Source organism: Belonocnema kinseyi, chromosome 2 (genome assembly GCF_010883055.1).
Source record: "Belonocnema kinseyi isolate 2016_QV_RU_SX_M_011 chromosome 2, B_treatae_v1, whole genome shotgun sequence".
Lineage (NCBI taxonomy): Eukaryota > Metazoa > Arthropoda > Insecta > Hymenoptera > Cynipidae > Belonocnema > Belonocnema kinseyi.
Window position 1 is genome coordinate 3,196,663 of NC_046658.1, and position 14,215 is coordinate 3,210,877.

Below are 14,215 nucleotides of genomic sequence, written 5' to 3' on the forward strand. Positions count from 1 at the left end.
TTATTGATTGTTATTGTAAATTTAAACAATAATTTTAAAAAGCTTTATATATTGTAAAAGAATTCTGTTATAAAAAGTATCTGATTATTGTATTATTACTAAATTAAATTAACCGAAGTATGTACAATGAAAGGCTTCTCTCTATGAGTTATTCGCCTTAAATATAAAAGTATATTCGTTCATTATTATGGCGTTGTAATCATTCCTACAGTCTTACTTATGCTACCCCATACGAATTTCTGTAGTTCTCCACGATTGTCCAAATTAAATGCAGTAAACTTCCACTTATGTCCCCGCTCGTGTATGTCCCCGCGAAGCTAGTCCACCTGCTCCTATATGCACTTATTTCCTCTTTTGCAGTTCCTTTATCTCCCACCATGGTCCCTGTAGGGGCTCTACGGTCACGCCCACGAGGGTAGTTGACCAATTAAAAAAATAGGCCTGAAGAGCGTTAAGTTTGAATTAAATATTGTAATATTTCGTCATGGAAAAACAAACAACTTTTTCGAGAAAATATTCGAGAAGTAAAAGTAACTTATAAATTTAAGAACATAAATATTTTTCCAGTGTAGAATGCATTTTATCAGTGTTATTTCATTATTTTGTCGATTGGCGATTTTATTTCGTGACACTGAAATGCCGTCCATTGACAAAAGAATGGAGCATGACTGAAAACATACATTCTACACTTGAGAAATATTACTATTTAGGCCTTTATAATCTACCTTTACATTTAGAAAATTCTCCAAAAAGTCGTGTGCAGTGGCAGTGCCATGTACCCCTGTAGGGTATCTGTGAATCCGCTGCTGCCTGACGGTTGACATTTCCACCTATTCTAGCATGATAATTTGCACATTCAGACTTTTATAACTTGCTTAATTTTACTTTAAGAATATTTGATCGAAAAAAGTTCTCTGGACTGTTATGTCGAAAATATTATACCTATTGTTAGTTGGCAAATTATACTATTTCAAGGAAATGAAAAATCAGTCATATTAATCAATCATATGTTAACGGAGCACGACTTTTTTAACTACGTATGTGCCGAAAAGCAACATTATTTATAGTATATCTTTATTGTTTAAAAGAAGACCCGCGCTTTTCGGCACATGCGCAGTTGGAAAAGTGGTTAACAGTGGGGGTATCGATACTTATCGATAGAACGCCGAGGCAGCCAGACAACGTTGCTGGATACAAATATTAGTTGTCTTTCTTTGAAATAAAGACCAATTCTAAATTGGTATTCTTCCAAGCTTAAATTAAGGTCTTTTTATATATTCAATATACGATAAGACCATATATATACTACGTTTTTTGTTCTTTTGATTTGTATAGTTTAATTGTTTTGTAATTTTATTGAATCTACTTTTTATATATTTCCCTAAAAGCCATGCTGCATATTTATTTTCTCTTAGTGTGTTTTTAACTATCAGTACATTTCTTTCACAAAATCTAGGATGATCCAGTTTAATTGCTCTATCTACCATATAGTTAATCAAGCTAGTTTTGTATGTGCAATCACAGTGTGAGTCAAAATGCAGATATCTACCTGACCGCAAAAATAATTGTAATTGCATACACAACGGGAATCATGAGCATTCCTAAATTTAAACAGCAAACTGTAAAGCGGTATAATTTTACACTGGCATAATAACTTCTGTTTTTTAAATAAATGAATTATATGAGAGGAATCTATGTGGTGAGCTTGTCTCATGTCAACCCTCTTAAACCTTACGTCGACAGACGAAGAGTTTATAATGTAACGCCATAATAAATGATTTTTGTGTGGCTAGTAGACAAAAGATAATTCAAGGTCAATTTTACTTAATTACTATAGCCTGGCCAAAACCAAACCATTAATGCATATCTAAATAGCATGTTCCAAACTGTCGATTCAACAAGAATATTATCTGAAATCGACAAAGGATTTTTCGAGTTTATCCGGAGAAAATACAAGAATTTTGCAGCAGTAGAAGTATTGAGCGATTGATACAAGCCTGCATTCACATAGAGGACATGAAAAGCCAACTTAGATTTCTTCTCAGATGTATTAAAAATATATTTCTTCCTGTACATAATAATAATTGTACACTAAAGATTAAATTTAGATCCAGTAATACTTGTAACAGTTATGCTAGACATAATATGAAATTTATGGCTAATATTTTAAGTGATGAGATTACAGATTTTTGTAAGTCAATTCGAAATTTAGAAAGGCAGAAACTTTGATGAGAATTGGTATTAAAATCGAAATCAAAGACGAACGTGTTCGAAAAGTAAACATATCGCGTCCTCGAATCTTTTTCTTTTGTGTCTAAGTGATTCCACTTAGAAAATCAAATTGTAACTATTCGAAATGGCGTCTCAGAGTAAAAATTTGTAGACGAAATAGTAGTTTTTGCACATAAAAATCGATTTCTCACAAATTTACGAGAAAATTTGTAGAAGGGGGCTTTGGAGGTCGCTGATTACGAATCCAAGATCAAATTTTACAAATTCAAAATGGCGGCAAAAAAATTAATTCCGCGTATTGGTATGATAATGTACACTAAGGGGGTTTGGAGATCGCTGATTACGAATCCGAGATAAAATTTCACATATTCAAAATGGCAGATCCAAATGGTGGCCCAGAAAATTTTTTATTACGCGTATTGGTACAATAATGTATACTAAGGGGTCTTTTGGGTCAAATTTGATCTTGGGCACGTAATGAGCGACCTCCAAAATCTCTTAGTATACATTACCATATCAATACTCGTAATTAAATGTTTTTCCCATAATTTTTGACCCGCCATTTTGAATATGTCAAATTTGATCTCGAATTCGTAATCAGCAACCTCCAAAATCCCTTAGTATACATTATTATACCAATACGCGTAATTAAATTTTTTTGGCCGCCATTTTGGATCCGACATTTTGAATTTGTCAAATTTGATCTCGAATTCGTAATCAGCGACCTCCAAAACCCCATTCCACAAATTTTCACGTGCATTTGTGAGAATTCGATTTTTATGTGCAAAAAGTACTATCTCGTTTAAAATTTTTAACTTTGAGACGCCATTTTGATTAGTTACAATTTTATTTTCTAAGTGGTATCACTTAGGCACGAATGAAAAATATTCGAGGACAGGATATATTTACTTTTCGAACAAATTCGTCTTTGATTTCGATCCGAAAGCATCGATTTAGAAAAAAAAAAATTTCTTTGTAACAGGAGTTTTCGCTAAAAAAAAACAAATTTAACCCATTTATATTACGTTTTTCTCTAAAACCAATGGCAGATTCGGAAATATCGTGAAATTTTACGTAGATATTGATCTATTAAAGAAATTTTTCTGACAGTTTGCATTGAAGTTAAGAAGGCTGAAAAAAATGGAAAAATGCTTCCCGGCAGGGGTTAATGGGTTAAAAGTATTATTTCAATTTCGGTGAAGAAGTGTAATTGTCTTAAAGAAAACACCAACTAGAAAAAATAAGAAAAAATTAGTTTTAGACACTTTAGCAGGATTAGAAGAAAGAATTGACAATATAGAAATAGAAAGAAGACATGTTATAAGATATAAATTTTTCGATGTTCTGTCTTCTTATAGATAGCGACTTAATAATAATAATAAATATAATTAATGTTTTGATTTGGCAATTGAAAGTAAGAAATTTGTGCAAGAAAACAAAGATTGAATGACAACATGTGCTGAACAGGGAAATGTTCCTGTTATAATGAGTAAAGGTGATTGCTATAACAAATGTCAGAGTATGTTGAGCGAGACTAAAACACATAAAGAATGAAAAAAGGATCCTACTCATAGCAGAGGTAGAGAGTTAAGTAAAATTATTATCGAAGAAGAAAAATCAAATAATGTTGGTACAATAACAGGAAAACATTTTAATGACTATAAAGTATAAAGTATATAAGGACCTATAAGGAAGATTTCGGGTAAATCGAAAACTTTTGTTACAAATTGTTTTTATTTTATAAATAACATAAAGAATGTTGATAATATACCTGAAGATTATGAAGTAGTGTTATACGATGTTACATCCCTTTTACCACGAAAAGTTTTTCATGTAACATTATAATAAAGCATTTTTATGGTCAGTAGACAAAAAAATAATTAAAGATCAGTTTTACGTAATTAAAAAAAAGTTTGTTAACAAGCATTTTTTTAATACAATAATTAAATATTCATGTCAATGGCAAAACTTTTTAAATGTTTAAAGTTTAAAAAATTATTGTTGGAATTCATAATTAAAATAATTGAAAAAATATATTTCTGAATAAAAAATGTTGTTTAAAAATGGGCATTGTGTTTTTTTAGTAGAAAAAACGTTCTCAAAAGCGAAAATATGAATTACAAAAGAATAAGTAGAAATAAACTTCGAGATAAATCAATGCTGAAATGAATCCTACAAAGTTTGTTTTGTTCGAAAAGCAAGTGATTATAAATTTCTTTTTTTTATAGCATTGTTATACAATTATTGTTATTTAAAATGCAAATAATAATTTTAAAAATAAACATTTTATTACTTTATTTACTTATTATTATTATTACTATTATTATTTTAAAATAAATGCTCCACTATAGACTCTAAATGTCTTTAAAAGAGCTTTAATTTTTCTTGATTTTCGCGTTAAAATTTTTAGGTTATGTCAAACTGTTTTATATTTCTAACATAAACCAACCTTTTTTTCAAATCAGTATATCTCGACTTGTATTTCACATAAGATAAAAAAGTATTTAGGAGAAGGTAGGTAATAAGAAGATGTATAAGTAAATAAATTTTTAGCCAGAATGATTTATTCGTTTTTGAGAATTTTCAGGTTAAGTGAAAAATGCGTTTTTTCCACGATAAATTATGTAAAAATAAATATTTTCTATTGTAACTTACACAAAAAGTAGATTCCATGATTCTATTGATCGATTTCAATTTTGAAACAATTTGAATAAACTGTTTTCTAGTTATTTGAGGTTATGTGATTTTTAAATGTTTTTTTCAAAGTGTTGTATCTTGGAAAGTTTCTTATGAATTTGGACGTTTTACCTCTCACTTTTTTCGGGCTTTGCTCTAGTTTTATACGTACTAAACAGTTTTTTATTTTATTCAGTGGTTCACTTTTTGTGGCCAATTAAGGATTTTTTTTTGCGTATTTTAATTAACAAATGACAACGTGATACGGATAGGGCCAATTTTCACCTAAGATGTTCATCTGATGATGAGGAACGTAATAATGGGTGCCTTACAAGTCCGAGTGGATGCGTTTAGCGATGGCGACCTGGCAAAGGTGTCAATTCTTGAAAAATAACTAACGTGACTCGGATATGGTTGAAAACTGGTGTACATGTAGGGGATTACATTAGAAATAAACCCTGCGCATTGCCAGGTACTTACCTGGGTTCAAAAGTGTTATTAGGCGGCTTCGAAGTCGCTCGAAATTCCGGTAAAATTTCTTAAAATTGGTTTTACAGGAAAAAGTTTGAGACAAAAGTTGGTCCACTCCCAAGGATGCATATTTTAATTATTATATCATTTTTTGATCAAACTGATACATTTGGAGAAAACTTCGATTTAAGAAATACCATAATAATAAAAAGTCGTTTTTCATTACAACAAGTGATTTTTCCGAAAAATTTTCGAAGAGAAGATGTACTCTATCACAGGTATACTCCAAGATTAATAAGAAGTATTTGATCAAAATGGTAATATTTACCAAGTTATTCACATTTTTCCTTCTCTTTTCCATTGTTTTTTCACCTGTTGTATCTTTAGCAATTCAAACGACGGTGTGCTCAAAATTAGTACATGAATAGAGTGAGTGAGACTTTATATTTTGTCATTAAATATATTCGATCTTTATTACCGTGACGCAAGTCAAGTTTCCCGGACCAAGCGTAGGCTCGTCTTACATTTTTCCATGGTCATTGGGCTAGGCATTACAAATTCTTGGTGGTGTATTTTTAATACAGTTCGATAATGTTTACTTGGCGATACAGGTGAACCTATGAGTAGTGTTGATTTCGGGGCCATTGGAGAGTACGATTCCGAGAAACCATAAACCCCTACTCCATGCCACTACTCGAGCGGCTGGAGCCTCGAGGATTTCACATCCTACCCTCCGAGTAGTGCCACCAGCCAAGTCACCCAGAATCGCTGTTTGTCACGATTGAAACAAGCGTATTCGCAGTGAAACTTTATGAGTGTCAGCATGATCTAGACGGCTTGTCGAAATTATGACAATTTCAAAAATATTGTCAGTTGTTTATCAGTTGATAGAAATGTTAACAAATTTTCGACCGTTATTATTCGGCATGTTATCAGTTTTGAGTTTTTTACAGGATTAAAAATATTTAACTCTTACATGGATGTGATTGTAGTAATTGCTACTATTTTCATAATTTTTAAGGTTTTTTCAAATACGCGTCGCACTAGGAAACTACTTCGTTACCGACTACGTATCCTCTTCTTTCACAATTTTGTATCAATTGTGAACTGCATCTGTATATAATATGCATTGATAATTGTTCAATTTGTGAAATTTTTTATTTTCGATACAGAAAATTGAAGTACTTTTTGAATTTTATTCACGATCGATCTACATTTCAAAGTACATACAAAAAATTCTAAACAACTCAAAATTCCTTTGTAAAAGATTCACAGTTAAAATAAATCTTTACAAAGGTATCACAGTAAGAATAAATTCATAAAACTATCACGGCCAATAAAGTTTTAATTACATATGTTACATAATGATTTTTTATTTTGAATGTTTTTTCGCGAAAACAGAAATATAAGTTGAAAATTTGCGCTGCCAATGAATTGGCACTAAGCTACCTCAAACTACTCTTTTACTTACAAAAATATTTTATTAATCTAATAAAATACAATTGAAATCGATCAATATAATCATAGAATCTACCTTTTCTTTAAGTTACAATAGAAAATATTTATTTTTACCTTATTTATCGTGAGAAAAAACGCATTTTTTCATTTTACCTGAAAATTCTCAAAAATGAATAAATCATTCGGGCTAAAAATTCATTTACTTATATATCTTTTTATTATCTACCTTCTCCTACATACCTTTTTATATTATGTGAAATACAAGTCGAAATATATTGATTTGAAAAAATGTTGGTTTTTAGGTTAGAAAGTTAAAACGGTTTGACATAACCTAACAATTTTAAAGCCAAAATCAAGAAAAATTAAAGCTCTTTTTAATCCATTTAGAGTCTATAGTGGTGCATTTATTTTAAAATCATAGAAAATTGGAAGAGCTGATAAGTCAAAATCGTTTTTAGTTTAGAAAATGAACATAACCTAATAATTACTAAAATCTTACTCCTCAACCGCCTTCGTTGTGAAAAAAGAAGAAAATAGGACTTGTAAGATTCAAATTGGTCCAAGCGTTGGCGAGATATGATGAGCGACATACGCGTACGCATACACACACACAGAGAGATTTTTTAAAACACTATGTTTCGACTTACACGACCTCAAAACATGTTTCTATGATTTTTGCCAGAATCCAAAAAATGTACTATCATAAAGCTTTCTCTATGAGAAAGTGATACAATTAAATGGAGATTTGACATGCAGTAACATTTTGCTATAAAAATGACTCCAGCGGATCAAATGGGCAAGCTCAAAATTGTTATTTAAAAAAATTAATGAATTATATTTTCAAAAATTTAGACGCACGTATTTGTATATTTTACCGCAAAATAAATATTATAACAATATAACAATTAAAAAGTAAAACTAATCAATTTTGTTTATACTGGAAGTATATAATGATTGTAATCTATGTTTCCAACTGATCACGTACTGATACTGGTACGCGATAATTTGCGTAGTTGCAGCAAATACGAAGTTAGTTTAATAATCGGCTTGCATTTTGCATTGCGAACAATCTAAATCTTACTTCATTCGATCAGCTGGCGTTGCTTGATTGATCCGATAGTGTTTTATATCTGCAACTATCTCAATACAACACATATTGTCAGGCGCCTCAACTTAGCGCAATGCTCACGCGAAGCTCCTATGTTATAGATTCGTTATTCTCGCTGTTTGTCGTCATTCGAACTAGCAGAGTCGAACGGAGCGAAGCATAGCGAGTATATCTATTTCGACGCACTGCTCTTTAGTCGCCGAAATTTCGCGTATGAAAACATTGAAAGGGTCGGGTTTCGCTTTGCCCGAATTAGCGCCTTTTGATACTTCAATGTAAGCATTTAATACGTGGAACTGCTCCGTTTTCACATAATTAGAATCGCAGCTGATCGTTGTTTAAACGAAGCGCGTCTAGTATCTTGAATCGTAAAAGTTTGATCTTACCGACGCGCTGTGATTCAGATTTCGTTTCGTACCCGATGAAAAACGGAAACAGTGTATGTCTCGATGCTTTAGAACAGCTGATATTCAACTTATGAATGTTGCGAGTTCTACATGAAGAACTGCTCCATGTCAATACTTACTTAATCGATGTAATTCGGTACTGCTATAGCGTCGGTTGTATACTCAAACCGATAAAATTACAAGTTAAATGAAGAGATTTAATTCCAATTTTTTGCCTGCAGAGTTCTAATTTATGCGAAGCCCATTAGTCCAAAGTATTATTAAACTAATATAGTTGCATATTTTTTTCGGTGTACGTACGATCTGGCCCTTGTGGTATCTGACCCCCCGTGGTGGTGGCAGGCTGTCCCTCATCACCAGCTCACTTTTAAACCTCTAGTATTTTCCTTAATCAGAAAAACCTTTGTTCTCAAATCAAACAAATTGCTTTTTAAGTTATTTCCTGACTGTCCAGTGCAACCGGCATTCCCCATCTTCCAGGCTTATTAGTGGCAACTTGTATAATATGATGTGATCTTTTCAAATCACAATGTAGTTTGAAAACTTGCCCTGCTTTATGTGTGCTGTTGATTCATTTATAGACTATTTAAAATGTGCTCTAACTTTAAACTTTAGTATGCTATCATCAAATAAAAGTATTTACCTTTTTGAGGGTAAATGTCTAACCACGTAGGCGTCCCGTTTCAATATGACGGCGCGCATCGTCGTAATTCAATGGAAAGTGACCCTCGCTCTAGTAGGCCCGCGACGGCCAAAACACCTCCTTGACGATCGTTTTCTGTGAGCCCAAAATCTGAGCTTATAGATTTATATTTTTTATTATTCACCTCTAACATCACACTTCTCTCTTTCTGATGTCAACATGCTTGTAAAATATCACTTCTGTCCCGCTTTTCAAGCATCAAAACAAGGGAAATCACACATGTTTTTTTGTTACAAACGGTTAATAAATAATTGAATAAAATCAACCAATAATTACCCCCCCCCCCCCCCCTCCTGCACCAAGTAGCGAACTTTACGCCGAACTTAATCTCGATTGTTTATTGTTTCTCTGTCATCCATATTTTTAAATAAATTAAATGGTGAAGGAAGTTAACAATCGAATTACAAATGAATGCAGGTTTACTCTTAAAACAAGATCAAAATAAATAAAACGATACAGTACTCACCTAATAATGTGGTGAGAGAGAGAGAGAGAACAGGAAACAAAAACTATTTTGTTATTTTTAAAAGAAAATTTGTAAACTCGATGTGGCATCTTTCTTGCTTTGCGTTATTATATTTTGTAATCTGGGCAGAACCGGGAATCAGTCAAAGAAAACGCGACTATTAGACAATAGGCGAAGGAAATTGCAAGACACGTAGTTTTAGTAGACTGCTGCACGTTCGTTCAACCTACCCTTGCTAAGGATGCACTCTCGTATGAGTTGTTACCCTGTCGCTAATTATAGGCGCGAGTATGCACCTCTTAGTAAAAAAAATGCTAACTTATGCATTCCGGGCATTGTCATGCTTCCAGTATACTGGGACCCGCCTTCTACTCTCTGGTGTCTCGCCACCGTGCGAGAGAGAATTCTCTTTACTCTTATACATTATTTAACTCACATACGCATAATAAAAAAGAAACTTCGGTTGTAACAGCTTCAAATCATGAGGTTGTTATAAAAAGTATATTGTTTGGAATTTTTTGTCAACTAAAACAAATTTGAACAACAAATAGGTCTTTTTATCAAATATTTTGTCAAACTACTTGATTATTTTCAATTCACTCTCAAAAGTTTTTAAAAAATCAATACAACTTTTTGATATTTTAGTCGTCTGATTCAATGATGCTGGGAAATCTGCAGAAAGGTTCATTAGACATAATGGGAGCTGTCGTTGAACTAGCTGTGGGAGAAAAGCCTGGCTTGGAGTGGATTCTAAGAATACAAAATTCCAGTATGTGTTCAGTTTTTGAGGCTGCTGCTCCTTCAAAAGAGACTGTTTTAGAATGGATAACAAAAATCCAAGAAACCGCTCAAAATGCAAGCCTTAGGGTGAGTATGTTTTATTTTATTTAATTACTTAAAAAATTATGAAATGCCTTTCACTAGGGTTAACGTAATACCCCCGCCTCCTTCGCTACCGTTTCCATTGCCAGAAAGGTTTCCCCTACCATAAAACGAAAGTATACTCAAGAATGATAATTAATACGGCTTTTAGGAAAGTTTATTTATTCCTCAGAGTCTCGTATACCACTAGTTATTACAAAGCTGTGCTGATAATATAAATATGACTCACGTCACAAATACTCCTGCGTGTACATATACCACAATCCGTCCCTTTTTTGTAATATTTCTTAATTACTAATTTGTACAACTTTTTGAAATTCTTATTCTACTATATATAAAAAGCTATGAGCCTGCTTGAAAACGAACAACTTTCTTTTTGTCACACGTGGATCTTCGCAATTTTTTCTCTACTGCAACATGTTCCTCCTCTCTCTCCTCAATTATGGAAGAAGGCTTCCAGGAAGCTAATTGATCTACGTGATTTTTAAAAATCAGAATGTCATTTTTAAACTTTATTTGGCATGTTTTAGGTAAGAGAACTTTTTCAATTATTGCTTCAAAACCAGGGTGGACTCAAGTAAACTCAGTAATTGTAATCCCTCTACATAAAACAGCCCCTTCTCTTTCAAATAAAGGATACGAGTTCGGACCCGGACCCTTTAGAATTTAAAAGGTCTGAGTTTGACCCCCGACCCTTAAGAACTTAAAGGGTACGGGTCCGGACCCGTACCCTTAAGAATTCAAAAGGTTCAGGTTGGGACCCGTACCCTTAATAAATCTAAGGGTCCGGGTTCGGACCTAAACCTTTAAAGATTCAAAAGGTCCGGGTCCGGACCCTTAAGAAATTAAAGGGTCCAAGCTGGACCTGAACCCTTAAGGAACCCTTTAAACTCGGATCCAAGCAAAAAGGTTCCGATCATGCCACTATTCTTAATTGCTTTTATTTTTCTTTTGAAAGCTTTTATAAAGTTTTCCGCCGTCTCATTTGTTGTTGGTTTTTTTGATGCCGCAAACGTATGCCTTATCCCATTATGTTAACAAATTTTTAAAATTATTTTCTAGTAAATTGTGATCCCGAGTCTGTGACCAAATTATGCGGTAAACCTTAAGCTGAAAATAATTCTTTTAATTCGTTGACCGTGGCTAAAGCTGACATACTATTTGCAATAAATACTTTAGGCCATTTAGAATTTGCATCAATGACAACAAGAAAGGTATATCCCAAGAATGAACCTGAATAATCTACATGGATGCGATGCCACGGTCTATTTGGCCAAAGCTACGGAGTCGCTTGTATCCTTATAAGATCATATTTAACTGCTACGCAATATTTACAATATTTTGCTACCATTTATTTGCGGTTATCTGTACCCGGTCGCCACACAAATGATCCGGCCTATCTCTTCACTTTGAGTATACAGAAATTACACGCATGTGGTTTATTTATAGCATTCGCTTTTAGTCTGTGGGGTATAATTACACGGCATCCTCACATGATGTAGTCTCTTTCCAACGACAATTTCTCTTTACGCTATGCAAATATTTTAATTTGCTCTGGCCAATTTTTCTTTTTCTCTGGCCAGCCTTCTGATACGAAACGTTTTAATATCGCTAAAATCATATACTTTGAAGTTTCACGTGCTATAGTTTTATAATCAATGCATAAATAGTATATTACACTACAAGGGCAGGAAGTTTAAAATTTCTGCATCATGTCGCTCAGCTCAGGGCTTTAAATCTGCTATCCGTGTGGTGTATACTATTTTTCTATATAGCCGGTCGAAAGTACCTTCGCTAATTACACGTTTAATTATTATAAACAATACAACCACGTTCTAGCAGACAGCCCGTTATGCGGCCATGCTTAACGTTTGTTCCTTACTTCAGCTCCTATATTGGATACTCACAAAGCTTTATATTCTCTTCTGTCTCTCTTTATCCCTCTCTTTCTCACTTACTTTTCTGGATTGCAAATGTTGCGATGCATTTTTTATGTCGTCCCCGACATTTGCAAGCACGAGGGGAGTGAGTGCTGCTGGTCAGGGGCAGGTATGAAATACATATAAAAGTCCAATATAATCACACTTTTTCAAATAGTTCATGTTACATACAAAAAAAAATTATTTAAATAATTTCATCAGTTTGATGCCGGAGGATTTTAAGCTACCTATATTTCAATAGACATTTAAATTGAAGAATTATTTTTAAAAGAAATGACTCTGCTAGCAATTGCTCGCGATGCCAGGAAGAGATATATTACGGAGTAATGAAATCAATTAATATTTCATTGATCTTAATTTTAATAGCAAATCATTTATTGACCGTGAAAATTTTGTTCGACAATTTCTTTTTTTAAAAGATATATTTATAAATATTTGCAAAAAGAAAATGAATCTCGCTTGTAATGACATAAATATGTTAATTCAGTGGGAACGACACAGAGCTATTTCGTTTCGCTTACCTCACCAGGAACTTTTGTTTTATTTTCTACCGTTGTTGCAGGTTATAAGAGAGGGAGAGATACAGATTGCTGTCTCTTTCTGTTTTCACTCCCACAAAGTGAGCACTCGATTTTTCTTTCAGCACGTCGTATTTTCAATCACTCAGCAACTTAATTCCGCAGCCACCATGCGTACCATACAAATTTTCGAGTGAAGGAAATTGATTTTTCTCTTCTTTGGAAAGGAAATTCTATATCCTCGCCTCTTTGTTTTAGGCCTGTTGCAGAGGACTATAGAAATCGACTAATAGGTCCACTTTCCGACCCTGAGACGGGCAGAGATTTGCTAAAATGTAGTGTCCGAACTACTTCGCGTCGCCCGACAAAGTGCGTTTTTGGATTATCAGTCATGTGTCTGATTGATGCACCACGGATAACATTTGATGGAGAATACTGCGGAGTAAGGATTCATAAACCGAAAGAATTCCAAGGAATAATTCTCGATCATTGACATGTCTGCATGGCGAGCCATTTTATTTCTGACAACCCAGTACGTTAGCCTCCGACGATTTCTTCGATGGTATTGCGAAAGGAAATTGACCCCTCAGTTAAAAGAAATTCCTGATTGCATTTTAGAGATCTCAAATTCGGAATCTTTTAAAGATTGCGACATGTTGTATCTGGGTGGAACTCTTTCCCATTACATTTAAGTCATTAGCCTTTTGTTAGATCCACGAACATAGGTTTGTGACATGTGTCAGGAGATAAGGTATAGATATGTGTTTATAGGATTCACAAGTAGGGAGGGATGGAAGGGGAGCCAGAGAAATTACATATACTGCTTTCCATCGTGCATCGCCTGACTCATCGCAGTATTCCCGTTATTATCTGCCTTTACTGAACGGAGAATGCCTGATGCCAAAACCAACGAGTGTGAAGAGAACGGAAAAACGTGCTACCTGGATACTGACGTCTCGTTTATATAATTAAAAATTTGTCATAAGGACAACCGCAGGATTTCGCCGGGAGCGCGTGCTAATCTGAAAAATTGCACCCGCTTCCAGCAAAATCGCGGTAAAATTTCAGCCATAACCACGTCTCACAACCGTGAGATAGGTGGTTACAGTCTGTAAAGGAATCAATACGACGATCCAGCAAAAGCCTCGTGGACCCTAAGAACACGGAGCGACCCAAGGAGTGTTCTAGCATATTGTTGAAACGCAGGGATGCTTTTTAGGCTATTAGCAAGTGAAAGCTTGGCACCTCCAAAAGCGCCGATGATAAGGACGATCAGTGTAACAGAATATTCCGGGTACAATCGTTGCAACTCCCTTATAAGGTCTCGATACCTCTCTTTCTTTTCATTCTCCTT

At 33.9% G+C, this 14,215-nt stretch overlaps 1 protein-coding gene across 3 annotated transcripts in view; it reads left to right on the top strand.

The window, feature by feature from the left end:
• Window positions 1-14,215, top strand: part of LOC117167561 (1-phosphatidylinositol 4,5-bisphosphate phosphodiesterase gamma-1) — a 400,270-nt gene that overhangs the window by 231,479 nt on the left and 154,576 nt on the right. For all 3 annotated transcript variants that reach the window (XM_033352585.1, XM_033352586.1, XM_033352587.1), the window contains one exon: window positions 10,167-10,388. In XM_033352585.1, the coding sequence (XP_033208476.1) occupies window positions 10,167-10,388 (222 nt within the window). The remainder of the gene's footprint in view (window positions 1-10,166; window positions 10,389-14,215) is intronic.